The 13,918-nt window shown below is 42.8% G+C and overlaps 1 protein-coding gene across 3 annotated transcripts in view; it reads left to right on the forward strand.

The window, feature by feature from the left end:
• adgrd1 (adhesion G protein-coupled receptor D1) overlaps nt 1–10,989 on the forward strand; it is a 42,298-nt gene extending 31,309 nt beyond the window's left edge. For 2 of the 3 annotated variants that reach the window (XM_083784794.1, XM_083784795.1), the window contains exons 17-26: nt 1,189–1,292; nt 1,946–2,057; nt 2,528–2,681; nt 5,551–5,617; nt 6,095–6,161; nt 8,160–8,251; nt 8,354–8,480; nt 8,597–8,638; nt 8,754–8,846; nt 9,147–10,989. In XM_083784794.1, the coding sequence (XP_083640920.1) occupies nt 1,189–1,292; nt 1,946–2,057; nt 2,528–2,681; nt 5,551–5,617; nt 6,095–6,161; nt 8,160–8,251; nt 8,354–8,480; nt 8,597–8,638; nt 8,754–8,846; nt 9,147–9,242 (954 nt within the window). In that variant the 3' untranslated portion in view covers nt 9,243–10,989. The remainder of the gene's footprint in view (nt 1–1,188; nt 1,293–1,945; nt 2,058–2,527; nt 2,682–5,550; nt 5,618–6,094; nt 6,162–8,159; nt 8,252–8,353; nt 8,481–8,596; nt 8,639–8,753; nt 8,847–9,146) is intronic. The other variant, XM_083784796.1, reaches the window with a different exon arrangement.
• The last annotated feature ends 2,929 nt before the right edge of the window (nt 10,990–13,918 follow it).

Here is a 13,918-nt window from a genome sequence, read left to right on the forward strand (position 1 = left end):
GTCAGTGTGTATACATCCCAGTTGAGATGAGGGTGTGCTCTCTGTCCAGCTTCCCTCTAGTCCATGATCAGCTGTTTGGTTTTATAAAAGACAGGTATTTCTTCCAGGTGCCAATTTGTCCGATTCTCGACCTCACTCCTGTAGACTGACTTACTGGCACCAGTGATCCGGCCTAGCACTGTCATCATGAACTTGACCACTACGTTGGAGCTGTGAATACCATTACATGTACAATGTACACATGGCCATTCATGTGTTGGGGGGGGGGGGGGGGGGGGGGGGCAAGGGGCCAGTCAGAGAATTCACACCTATTTGTATTGCTCTAGGATCCATTACAAATTTTGATTTTTGTTGTACATCCTCTGAATGTGACTACAGTGCTCCTTAAGCATAGCATTAAAAGGAAAGAAAGAAAAGGTCCAGCTGCACAGGCTGGGTTTGAGACTTACTTTAGATACCTGATACTGTTTTGTCTACTGTCCTTTATTAATGTATTGTACAACATACTATACGAGTTAAATTATATCATTCCACACACTACATAATATAAAAAATAATGTCAACGTCAACAATGTCACCGAACTTTACAATTTGACTTGAATTAAGACAGCAGGATGGCTCGTGTTTCGAAGTTGATTGCTTTCACAGAAAAATAATTGTGTCATGTTGAAGCTCTACCACGGTGGTGAACATGTGCCCAGTCCTGTTCACTGGCCCTCCTGGGATCACACTAATGAGGGGTCACTCTCATGGTCAGCATAAACTGTGCAAACTCTACAGCACATTCTCACTTCCTGGCTACCATTACGTTAGTAGTGGGCGAATCAAACAGACCTTTTTGCTGGACAGGACCACATGGAAGAAAGGGTCAGACCTCAGTTTAATCACTTCCTCCTGTGCAGGCTGGCCATGGCATATAAAACAATGACATAGCGATCACTGGCATGATGTGAAGAATGTGGGGGTTGCACTATGTCATAACACCCTGTAGTGGGCACTGTTGCACAAGCCCAATTTTCTGCTCTCTTTCTCTTGTGGTTGCAGTTTAACATTTTGCTTTCACAGCAGCACCACGTTTTTTTTTAAACAGCCATTAAACATCCATGATCAAATAATAGTTCACGTTTTACCTCATGTTCCCATTCATATCTATATATCCACAGTAATGAGTTTCTCATCCACACACAGCTCACTGATGGCCACCGGGTGGCGCTGTCGACTATAGGTTACGTTGGCTGTTCCATCTCCATCTTCTGCCTCACCATAACTCTGGTTACCTTTGCTATCCTTTCGTAAGTATCCCATTATTATTATTATTATTAGTATCCCAGGGACGTGCACACATACAGTAGACATCAAAGGGGGCGCGATGCGTTCTGAGCTTGTAGATCTGCAATTTTTGTCCAAAAGTGCCCTCTTACGGGATTTCAGCCCCTGCCACTCTAACACTCTCTGCACGTCTCTGAAGTATCCCATCCAGAGACTGGACTGAACTGTTCGTCTCTGAAGTATCCCATCCAGAGACTGCACTGAACTGTTCGTCCAAATGCTTTTTCATGACACATTTCAGCCTGCCTCAACGACATCATGCCTTTTCAACCTACACACTATACACATCTTCATATAATTGGTCCTCAATGCTCAAGATGATACCATTTTTGTCTACTCACTCTCTACTGTGTCTCAGAGGAGGGCTGTGGACAATTCAGAAACCCACCAGAGACATCGTTAATAAAAATGAGCTTTAGTGAAGACCAATTACCGGTATTGAAAATGGGCGAAGTCATGAAAAGTTACATAATCTTGACAATTTTTAAACATAAATATTATGGAGGTCCCTGGAACTAAATATTTTCAAATGGGGGTCTGAAGCCTTAATATGTGTCAATTTGGGCGTCCTTCACATAAACATGTTTGAGAACCACTGCCCTACATTTCTCCTCAGGTCAGTGAGCACCATCCGTAACCAGCGCTACCACATCCATGCCAACCTGTCCTTTGCCATCCTGGTTGCAGAGATCCTGCTGCTCATTAGCTCCCGCTTTGACCCTGGCACGGTAGGCACTCCTCATTCACTGTGGAGGATGAATATGTCCGTTTGTCACATTCAATAGATCTGTGATCTTTTGTGGCCAGATGTAATTTCTTGGGGTCTAGTAGGACTATAGTGAATAATAATAAAAAAGAAATCGCCATAACATTTTGTAAACAAATACATATTTAGCCCCATGCTCGAATGCCCCGCCCCCTGTCAAAAACTGCTAAAATCCCTAAAACGAAAGAAAGCAGCAAATTACAGAAAATGAACACTCACCTAAAACATGAACCTTGGTTGAAAAAAACTAAAGTTGTCCTTTAATAGATAGAGCATCTGCTCTCCGCATGCTGTGGCAAAGTGTCAGCATATTTTCTTCTCGTGGCTGTATTATTAATTAAGCGGTTTTGGATTTTTCTGCTGCTCTTTTCCTTCCTTTTGGATGAACTCTGTACAGATTATTTCATCACCTGGTCTTGTCTCCTCTCCCAGCTGCCCTGTAAGGTCATGGCGGTCTTTCTTCACTTCTTCTTCTTGAGTGCCTTTGCGTGGATGCTGGTGGAAGGCCTCCACCTCTACAGCATGGTGGTCAAAGTCTTTGGCTCGGAGGGCAGCAAGCACTTGTACTACTATGGCATTGGCTGGGGTAGGTGTGGTCAATATGTGATGTTTCATGTTCAAATGAAATGGCACATTTATTTGCTTCATTGTACATACTACACAAAAAATCACACCTCTCTCTCTCTCTCTCTCTCATTAGCAGGCAACAGTGCAACACTATCTCTCTCTCTCTCTGTTTCTGGCACGACAGCGCCACTTTTGCCCCTACTGGTACTCGAAACATAGTCACATAGGTTAGGACATAGTCACATAGGTTAGGACGGACATTGCTGTTCCTTGGAGTGGTTGCACCACTCAAAAAGAGTGGACGAGTTATAGTGTTCCCAAAAATGTCTACAATGTAAATAGTGAAGGGAAAGGCACTGTATGATGCAAAACAAGACTATGGCAAACCCTAGTACTACTGGACACTGGACAGTGTTTAAAATACTTGAGGAATTCAAATTCAAAGAGCCACTTGTGCTTGAAACGTTACGTACGATGGTGGAAGAAAATACATTTAAAGACTTTTGAAGCATGATCCAGTGTGCGGACTCTATTGTTCTTGCATTTTAACTTCTGCCCTGCACCTGGCACCTTAGAGTGGATGTGCATGCCCTGCACCTGGCACCTTAGAGTGGATGTGCATGCCCTGACCTGGCACCTTAGAGTGGATGTGCATGCCCTGACCTGGCACCTTAGAGTGGATGTGCATGCCCTGCACCTGGCACCTTAGAGTGGATGTGCATGCCCTGACCTGGCACCTTAGAGTGGATGTGCATGCCCTGACCTGGCACCTTAGAGTGGATGTGCATGCCCTGACCTGGCACCTTAGAGTGGATGTGCATGCCCTGACCTGGCACCTTAGAGTGGATGTGCATGCCCTGACCTGGCACCTTAGAGTGGATGTGCATGCCCTGACCTGGCACCTTAGAGTGGATGTGCATGCCCTGCACCTGACCTGGCACCTTAGAGTGGATGTGCATGCCCTGCACCTGGCAGTGGCACCTTAGAGTGGATGTGCATGCCCTGCACCTTAGAGTGGATGTGCATGCCCTGCACCTTAGAGTGGATGTGCATGCTTAGCTTGTTCGCTTGTTGGAATTCAAATGTGAAACAAGTTAAACGGATACAAGGGCTGTAGTACCAATCATAGTGAACGACATTTGTAGTGAAAGGGTTAATTCAAGACCAATGCATTCCAGGCAATTAACACATTGCATTGGTTTACAATTGCACAGCCCGCTATGACCTATTTTATCCACAAACATTCATTTGATCTGATGTGATGTGATGTGTTAAATGATATCTATCCTCGTGTTTTTTTTAATAGTTTGAGGATAGCATTTATTTTTTGCACATCACAGTTCATCAAGTAGAGTGGTGCAGCTCTTGGCAAGCGTACTGCTGGTGTTCTGAACTCACCTAATATGATGACTTAATTGGTCAGCAATTTTCTATTCATAGCCGTAATGTCATATCCCACTGTATTTTGGACGGCAGGTTTGTGATGCAAATTCTCTGAATGGCATAGAATGATGTCCATCTACGTCCTCAGCAACCCACCTGTGATTAAAATTCTGGATAGACACCACGACCAACCTGTAGGATTTTCTATAGTTCAGCAAAAGAGAACATAATCCCCTGCCGGCTGGAGTGTCCCGCTCTGCATGGTGGTGGAGACACCATTCCCAGACACCTGTCTATTTGTTCATGAATGTTTTGTTTAAAAAAAATATTTTATTTGATCTTACTCCCAATCTCTTGTTTTGCCTCGTTCAAGGCTTTCACTGTAAATAAGAATCAGCTCTCTAACCCAGGGGTTCTCAACCTGGGGGTCACCAAAAGGAAATTGGGAAAAGGAAATTAAGAGTTTAAATAGTACACATAGTATATGCATAACATTTCCTTATTGATTATATCTGGTTTCAGTATGTATTTATGATGTATTTTCTCTATTATTAGTGTTATTGTAGCGGCCAATTTGTATTGGGGGAGGGGAGGGGGGCAGGGCAGGGGTCGTGACATGGCCAAAGCATTTCCGGGGGTCCCCAGCCAAAAACGTTAAGAACCCCTGCTATAGTCTAACCTGCCTGGCTGCACTAAATGTGACTGAAATTGACTGAGTTGAGTTCATAGGGTGAACATAAAGGCAGATAGAGAAACAACGAGATAAACTACAGTATACTTTGTTGGACTTCTGGAGAATGCATAGTGTCCCGTCCACATGCTGAAACCATTAGTGGAAATAAGATCCCTTTTTTTTTCTTTTTTTCCTCTCTTTTTGCCAAAGTAATTTCTCATTTTGTGTGGCCAACTGCAAATGAACTGCTGGAAAGTTGTTCAGTGGTTTGAAGTGTGGCACTTAGTCATGGAGGGTAAAAACACTAATTTTGTAATTAACAGCTCTTGTTATTATCCTTGATCAATCCTGCTGACCCTGTTTCGACAAGGTAACAGTTAAATCATCATGTTGGGGGATTAACTGTTGTCCCTCAAGGTAACAGTTAAATCATGATGTTGGGGGATTAACTGGAAATCTCTGGGCTTGGCAAGCCAAAAGGATATTATTCAGATGAAAGGATAATGATGAAACAGTCATGCTCAAGGAAATGAAGAAGGATCTGTTACACTTACAGCAACAGAGACATTATCAAAACAGGGACCTGGATCAAATTGTGTACACACGTTTCAGGCTTTGTTTTAGCACTCTGACAGTATAATTAGCAGTAGTTAATTTAGACAATCACAGTAAAGTATTCAAACTACTTTTTTTGGCAGACATATCTGACAAATTGCATTGATTTTAACTGTATTTGACCAGTGTAGTAAACTTGCATAAATGTATGATAGATCAGCCCTATTAACGGCAATAATACGTTCCCATTTATTGTTTCTCTTTTGTTTGCCAACAGGGTCTCCACTAGTGATCTGTGTGGTCTCTATGTCATCCGCTCTGGGCAGTTATGGTGAGGTTGACAAGTGAGTACCAGGACCAACACCTGGGACACTTAGGCCAACAACAGGGTCAGCCAGACAGGATCATTGCTACCGTATATTTCAACCTTTTATGTACTGTGCTATTTATGCCTTTTTTTTACTTTTTTGAGTGAAAGTGGTTCATTCTTTGTGTGGGTTTTATGAAAAATACATCCATTAAAACACTGGTTATTAGCTAAATGTTTTGAACATACAAGGCTTGCATTCGACAGCGATTATATTATCCTGTCAGACGATAATATGGATTCTAATTCAATTAATAAAAGCCCAGGGAATTGCATAAGACAAATGACATGACATGTAATGTAAACATATGGGACATGTTTACATTACAGCATTGCAGCTTTACATGGATGCGTCATTTTTGGGAATGACATTTCTTTTTAAATTGTTTTTAGTTTACAATAAACCCATTAGCTTCTAATGACTGCCTTCTTCCTCTGTGTCCCGCTTATTCAGCTGCTGGCTTTCATTGAAGAATGGAGCTGTCTGGGCATTCGTGGCTCCAGCAATGTTTGTCATTGTGGTAAGAATGATATAAGTTGTCAAGTTGTAAAGTTTAACCACTTGAGCCCTATGAACAAAAAAGGCAAAAAACAATAGCTGATCTAATAATAATAATAGGCAATAGCTCAGATTTATATAGCGCTTTTCTACCTAAAGTGCTTTACATAAAACAGTAGGAACACTTTAATTCAAGAAACAGTAAAATGTCAGTTCTAGGTTAAAAACATGAAAGGCTAAGCAAGGGATGGGGGGGACATCTTAACTAAGGATGGTATCGTTAGGATTTTTGTGAGTCCGGTACCAATTCCGTGTTGCAGTGTTGTAGGCTACTCCTCTTACTACCAATAACAAATAAAAGCATGTCTGAGACTCCTCGACAACTAACTCCATGCAGAGAGCAGAGAGAGAGAGATCAGCTCTGTTCCCTGCGCGTCTATTAAAAGGGAAGAAAATAAATAAATAGCGTGTGACTGCGTGTCTGTGGGAACCGATAGAGAGAACCGAAATTTAATTATTGTAATGGGTACCCGGTACTCAAGCACGGCCACCGATCGAGTATAAGTAGGCTAATACAGAGAGGCATGTAATAGAGCGTCGCAGTCCCTCCCCTTTTCAGAACAACGAGTGGCCCAGGAAATGAATCCAAATGCATTTTTCCCATAGGCATTTCTTAAAGTATTTATTTAAAGACGGTTACGCCGCGGACAAAGCCAACTCGGATCGTGACAAATCATGACAATGAACACAATATTTTGGGCCGATCAAATCATTAGAAAGAAGAAAATAAAGGCAGGAGACAACACTATTTGTTTTGTTTTTTCTTATAAATTATTTGATCGGCCCAAAACATTGTGTTCATTGTCATGATTTGTCACGATCCGAGTTGGCTTTGTCCGCGGCGTAACCGTCTTTAAATAAATACTTTAAGAAAAGACTATGGAGAAAATTAATGGAGATTCATTTCCTGGGCCACTCGTTGTTCTGAAAGGGGGAGGGACTGCGACGCTCTATACAGAGAGGCATGATGTCATCCGAAGACGTCGTACTATCGTCTTCCAAATTAGGTGTCTGCCTTTGAAGGTTTTTCTCTCCACGCCAGGAAAGATATTGCATGATACTTGCTGAAAGCTGCAATCAGGTTCTGAATTCCTGGCTAGTGTCGCTCACTGATTGGAGACTGGAAATTACGTCAGCTTTTTTCATTAAGCTGATTGGCTGAAGAGGTTGTCTGTTACGGGACTATGTAGTCCCGTAACCAGTCGAGACTCCACTCGCATGAATTGAAATGCGATTTCAAGCTTTTTTTGATGGCCAAAAAAGCGGATCGAACAAATCATAAAATTGACTCATTTGGAGATCTACAGGTCAGAGGTCTTTTAAAGAATGACTGTGAGCTTCAGTTCCTGAGGGATTCTCACGGCCCTCTACCATATTGCTGAATTTCGTGGAAAATGACAGCACAGAACTGCCAAAACTGCTAAGAATTTCCGAATCCGTACGGAAACAATAAAGGGTCTACGCCCTTCGGGCTTAACCCCTAATTACCCTAACTTAACTGTCATACTTAACTGTAGAGATTAATCTAAGAAACTCCTAGTACAGTACAGTCAGAGGTGTTGCTCCCATGTGGATCTCGGACATCATGCACAAAGTTTCAGACATATCTGACCCCCGATTGACTTCTTGCGTGGACATTGTGCAGTGCTACTGGCAGTAAGCACAAGACATTCACTGCACTGATTTGACTGCTGTTTGTGAGATGAACCCCCGAAAGACAGACAATTAAAGACACCCACAGACAAGACCCTCTTCTAGACTGTAATTTTTAAGACAGGGGGTGACGGGGATGGGGTTGATCTTTGTCCTCCTGGCACTATGTGGGTGATGGGGTCTATTCACTGGCAGGTATGACAGTAGGGTACAAAAGCAGTGGCGACACAGAAATGTGTGGTGAGGGTTAATTGGAACAAAGTTACTAAGTTAATTACCAATGCATCACTGCCTCTGTGACTTTCAGGTGAACATCGGCATCCTTATATCAGTGACGAGGATCATATCTCGGATCAGTGCTGAGAATTACAAGGTTCACGGAGACGGCAATGCAATCAAGTAAGTAGTTCATATTTCCGTGACTACATTACTAAAGCTTGAAAGTTTCACAGCTCTCAAGCTATTACAGCAAATAAATGTGTTCCTTTGTTCCATCTCTAGGCTGACTGCAAAGGCAGTGGCGGTGTTACTACCCATCCTTGGCATTTCGTGGATTTTTGGAGTTCTTGCTGTCAACACACAGTCTTTGCCATTCCTTTACATTTTTGCTGTGTTCAACTCATTACAAGTATGTTCTGAAAAATAAGTTTGTCATTTTATTCATGTGTTCATTTAGAATTTTTGTTTTGTTTTACCATTTAATTTGTTTTCATTTAACAATCACTTTTTTGTTTTTTCATGTAGGGTTTCTTTGTCTTTTTGTTTCACTGTCTTCTCAACTCTGAGGTAATGCCATCTTGGTACTATTTGCCTACTGTTTGCCTTTATGATTTAAGTTTGTGTCAATTTTGAATCCAGAGGTTAACAATTTGTCATCATTGTTTCTTACCTGTTTCTGCAGGTCAGAGCTGCCTTCAAACACAAAACCAAGGTGTGGTCTCTGACCAGCAGCTCCATCCGAAACATAAATGTGAAGCCCTTCAACTCTGATATTGTGAGTGTTCGTATTAAAGGAATATACCTATATACACCCTAAAGGCCCTGACACTAAAAGTGCCATTGACGTGAGTGTCCCTGGCACACTAAGTCGATCTCCATTTCAGGATTGTTTGGGACTTGTGCGCTTCAGTGTTTTCATTCTGACATACTGTATGGTCTTATCTGGTTTCTGTTAAAGTGAAGTTGAACTCTTAATTGGAAGAATGATTTAAGTATCACTGTAAATTCCTAAATCCCCATTCAAACAACTCTACATGTCTCAGCCAGTCAGCCTGACTTCTCACCATTTTTTTAGATGAATGGAAACAGGGAAGGTGTGTCTCCGACTAAGATGAACACTTGGGACAAAAGCACCAACTCAGCCAATCGCATCGACCTCTCCGCCGTCTAAAGAAATACAGATCACTGCATCTTTCAAAGGCAGAAGCAGGAGAGTGATTCACATGAAGTTCACATGTAGATTCCCAAACACTGGCCAGAGTATTGTTTTACATTGTTGTGTGTAATGAACTGCACACTCTTGCGGACTATTCTCATCTTCAAAGACAAACAGACTCAAAGGACTGTGCCTAATAACTGCATTTTTAGATATCTTATGGAACAGCGGCTTCTGAAGAAACACTAGGTCAGTAAACGGACAGTGAGCTTTACATGCTTTCACTACGTTCTGTGATCTGATGTAAATTAATGAATGAACCATGAAGTGGCTTGAAGTGACAGTGCCTTCTGAACTGTAGTCTATTCAGCCTAGTTTAAAAATAGGACAGGACAGGTTCAGGTTTTTCCTTTTTTAACCTTTTCAAGTACTACCACGTAACACGTATCATTATCATTATGATTTTGACAGGGTTATAATATATGACCTAGGCAAGGGGTATATGAAGATTAAGGTTAACAAATGTATGTTTTACAACATATATTGTTAGTATTATTATACATTTTAAAGAGGTCCATTAGAATGTCTTGATGAGCTCTTAACAGTCAGAATCCACATATCGGCTACTCTGTCTGTGATCCTGTACTCACTGTGGTCGGATGAGCCACACCAAAATCTTTTGTGAATTTTTTATTCACAAAAGATTAGTTATGTAACATAATTATGTAACATATCTTTTATCAGTAGAAGATATTGAAGTAAATCAGATATCATATTCTGATCCTGAAGTATTTATTTATTGTGATTCAGATATAGCTGTATTAATGTTCCAATGTTTTTGCAAAGCAAAGCTCGAGAATCACTCTCATTTTGTTCAATATTGTTTCTCTATAATTGTGTCACCATGAAACAAAAGACAATGGTATTATGTAGTACCTCACATGATCACATCTTAGATAGCTGCATTATTTTGTGCTTGTTAACGAATAAGTGAATACTTTGTGTTTTGGACACAATTCTGTGAATTTCTTTTTGTGTGTGTGTGTGTGTGTGTGTGTGTGTGTGTGTGTGTGTGTGTGTGTGTGTGTGTGTGTGTGTGTGTGTGTGTGTGTGTGTGAGTGTGTGAGTGTGTGTGTGTGTGTGTGTGTGTGTGTGTGTGTGTGTGTGTGTGTGTGTGTGTGTGTGTGTGTGTGTGTGTGTGTACGTTTTGTTCAGCTGTTCTCAATCTTTATCCATAAAATATGTGCTTTACAAGTGATGGCTTTAATGCAAGTCAAATCAGATGCTTTTTTTTTGATAAAGCTGTGAGATTGGAAGGGAGATAAATGGTAGTGCCTTTATCCAGTTCTTTACAATGTGTATTACATTCACCAACCACACACTGATGGCGGAGGCAACCATGCAAGACACCAGTTTCTTAGCTCAAGGATACTTAGACTCTAAGCCAGGAGGAGCTGCGGATCGAACCAGGAACCTTCTGATTCCCAAGTGGTCGCTCGACCTCCTGAGCCACTTTAAAACATGTTTTAAAGTTCTTGATTGATCTTACACTGTAAAAACATATAAGTTAATTAAAGACAGGATTTACTGTAAATCACTCACTCAATTACAATTACATTCTGTATCATGTTAGTTAATTATTTTAAAGTAAGTTAGGCCTGTTTCAAAAGTCATACTGTAATGTATTGTATATTGATTCTTTTTTTCTAAGGTACTGTGTTCAAGGCTGTCTTTTGACTTCTATAATATGTTTATTAAAACTTATATGACAAAAAGAAAACATAAAATGTCAAATTGTTTTAGCTTATCAGTGGTATATGGAACTTTATTACTTGCGCAAGCAGAGCGTGCAAGTAGCCTACTGCGATCGGCTGGGTATGTACTGTGTCTGTATGTCGGTATTGTCCACCAGTCAATAAGATGTATGTAGGGCGCACAGTGGCACCCTTGGCACAGTCGGTAGTGCTGTCGCCTCACAGCTAGAAGGTCCTGGGTTGGATTCCCGCTGGGGGCACTCCTCCGCATCATCAGTGCCTATACCCGATGTGGGGTTGGCGAAAGGGCCTTTCTGTGTGGAGTTTGCATGTTCTCCCTGTGTCCCCTAGCCTGATGGAGGGGAAAGGAACTGGTCGGAATAACGTGTTCCTTCCACGTGTTACGTCCGGCCGGGGAAATTCCCCCCTGTTAGGTGAAAAGAAGCAGCTTGGTATGTATAGAAGGAAGCATGAGGTCAGTCCGCTGCCCCCCCAAGTTGGCAGAGGAAGTGTAGCACCCAGGATTACATTAGATAATTGACACTGGGTGAAAAAATGGGTTGCAAAATCGTGGGATAAACAATAAAATGTATGTATGTCGGTGTCCACCGTCCAATAAGGGACCACCATTTTTGATGACGTAACTAAGGTAACATGTGTGTGTGTGTGTGTGTGTGTGTGTGTGTTTGTGTGTGTGTGTGTGTAATGTATGTCGGGGTTATGTTGGTCCCTTGGTTGTTGATGGTGATGTAACTAAGGGACATTTCAAGGTTGGTATAAGGTCAATAACGGGTCTAAAGGATTTAGAACATCAGTTGTAATAGACTGTAGCAGTACTGCTCTGCTTACGCACAAGTACAGTAGGCCATGTATGGCCTACTTGTGTGTAAGACGCAAGTTGGCACCTCGACAGAATGCATCAGTGCATTGTCAGGTTCAACCACACAGTCCATAAAGGACGGTGACTTTCAAAGGTATATAATTCACAAGGTTACGTAAAGTCCATGGACAGCCATGATGACAGACCCGCCTTGTTCAACAGTTTAATGTTAGCCGGGTGGAAGCTGTTCATAAACTTGGCGGTCTTGCCCTTGAGTAGGCCTCCTTGCCTGGACGCAGTCGTTGTATAGGACAGTATGTGGCTGGGGTGGTGCCTGTCCTTCATGATGCGCTGAGCTTTGACTACACAGTACAGTGGTGCAGTTTCCCTACCAGACAGTGCGGCGGCGGTGGCTCAGGGGTACAGTGGCTGGATGTAACCGCAAGGTTGCCAGTTCGAACCCGGGCTCCCCCAGAGTTAGTGTCGAAGTGTTCTTGAGCAAGACTCTGAACCCCTAATTGCTCCTGATGTGCTGGTTGGTGCCTTGCATGGTTTCCGCCGCCATCTGTGTACAATATGAATGTGTGTGTGAATGGGTGAATGTAATGCACAATCTATGTAAAGCGCCTTGGATAAAGGCACTACTGTATGCACCAGTAACATGGTCTAATGGACCGCTTTTAATGGAGCTGTAGTAGTACAGCCTATATTATTGACTAATAGCTATTACATAAGATGATAAGAGCCCCCTTCCTCGTGTTTACAACTTTGGGGATTGCATTCTGTGCAAGAGTGAGATCATCCAATGCACTAGGTTATTATAGTTTAGTTTTGTTAGTAGCATTACTTTCTTCCACCTCTCACGATGAGGGCAAATTTTGGTTACTTGACTGTATATCATTGCGAATGCAGTCAGCACCAGCGACGTAGAGTCTGTGGGGGCCACGGGGCCATGGCCCCCATGAAGAATCCTAGGGCCCCTTTCGGCCCCCATGAAGATTTTCGTGGACATTTTACATTTACATTACATATTTTCTGGGAATTCCGAACATTTTGGACCTCTCCGCCGGCAATCTGAGAATCCCATCGTCAAATATTCGGGAAAACAGCGCCCCCCCTGTTGTTCCTCAGGCAACAGTCTGTCTTGAGAGACACCGGCCGTCCAAGAGGTGTTAAAAAGTGCTAATCGGGTTTCTTTTGTAGTTGTTCTTGAGGCGTGACATAAAGGGCGCGTTCGGAAATACCACACCGGAGCACACTCGCCTATTAGTTTGCATTGCACAGTGGGCTCAGTGCGCTATTTCCGAACGCGCCCAATAACACTGATCAAGAATTCAACAAAGAGACCTAACCACAGACTAGTGAGACTACACACTGACTCGAGAAAAGACCCATATCGTCCAAAATAGGCTGATCAGTCGCTGTCTGTGTATAGGCTAATTCATTGGTAAAAGTATGCTAAAGAACTCATTTTTAGACCATTTGGGAAATAAATAAATAAATAAATCCGCGGCGGCGGCCTCGCTTCGCTCGGCCGCGACAGTCCCCCCCCAACGCAATTCTGTAGCCTACCCAAAGGTAAAACGCACCCGCCGCCAGCTATGATCTCTCTCTCTGTCTCTCTCTCTCCGTATCTCTCTATATCTCCCTCTCTCTCTCTCCCTCTCTCTCTCTCATAATAAAAATAATATAGTCCTGAAAGTCCTCACCTTGGCTTGGACATTGGCCTATAGAAGCTGCTTTAAAAGTACCAGCGAAAACAACTTATTTTTTTCCGCGCTGCGGCGGGGGGGGGGGGGGGGGGTGGGGTGCGGGGAGGTGGGGCTGCGGGGGGGGGGGACGGGCCCCCATGAGGATTGATCAAACTCTTCGGCTCTGGTCAGCACTAACTATGAGACCCTGCATATCATGTCTGTCTGTCTGTGTGTCTGTGTGTGTGTCTGTCCCGCTGTTACACCACCCGCCCGCCACCAGAGGGCGCAGCTGTATCACACAAAACACACACACGCACGCACGCACGCACTCACACACACACACACACACACACACACACACACACACACACACACACACACACACACACACACACACACACACACACACACACACACACACTT

The sequence above is a fragment of the Protomyctophum parallelum genome (assembly GCF_964188405.1).
Source record: "Protomyctophum parallelum genome assembly, chromosome: 15".
Classification (NCBI taxonomy): domain Eukaryota; kingdom Metazoa; phylum Chordata; class Actinopteri; order Myctophiformes; family Myctophidae; genus Protomyctophum; species Protomyctophum parallelum.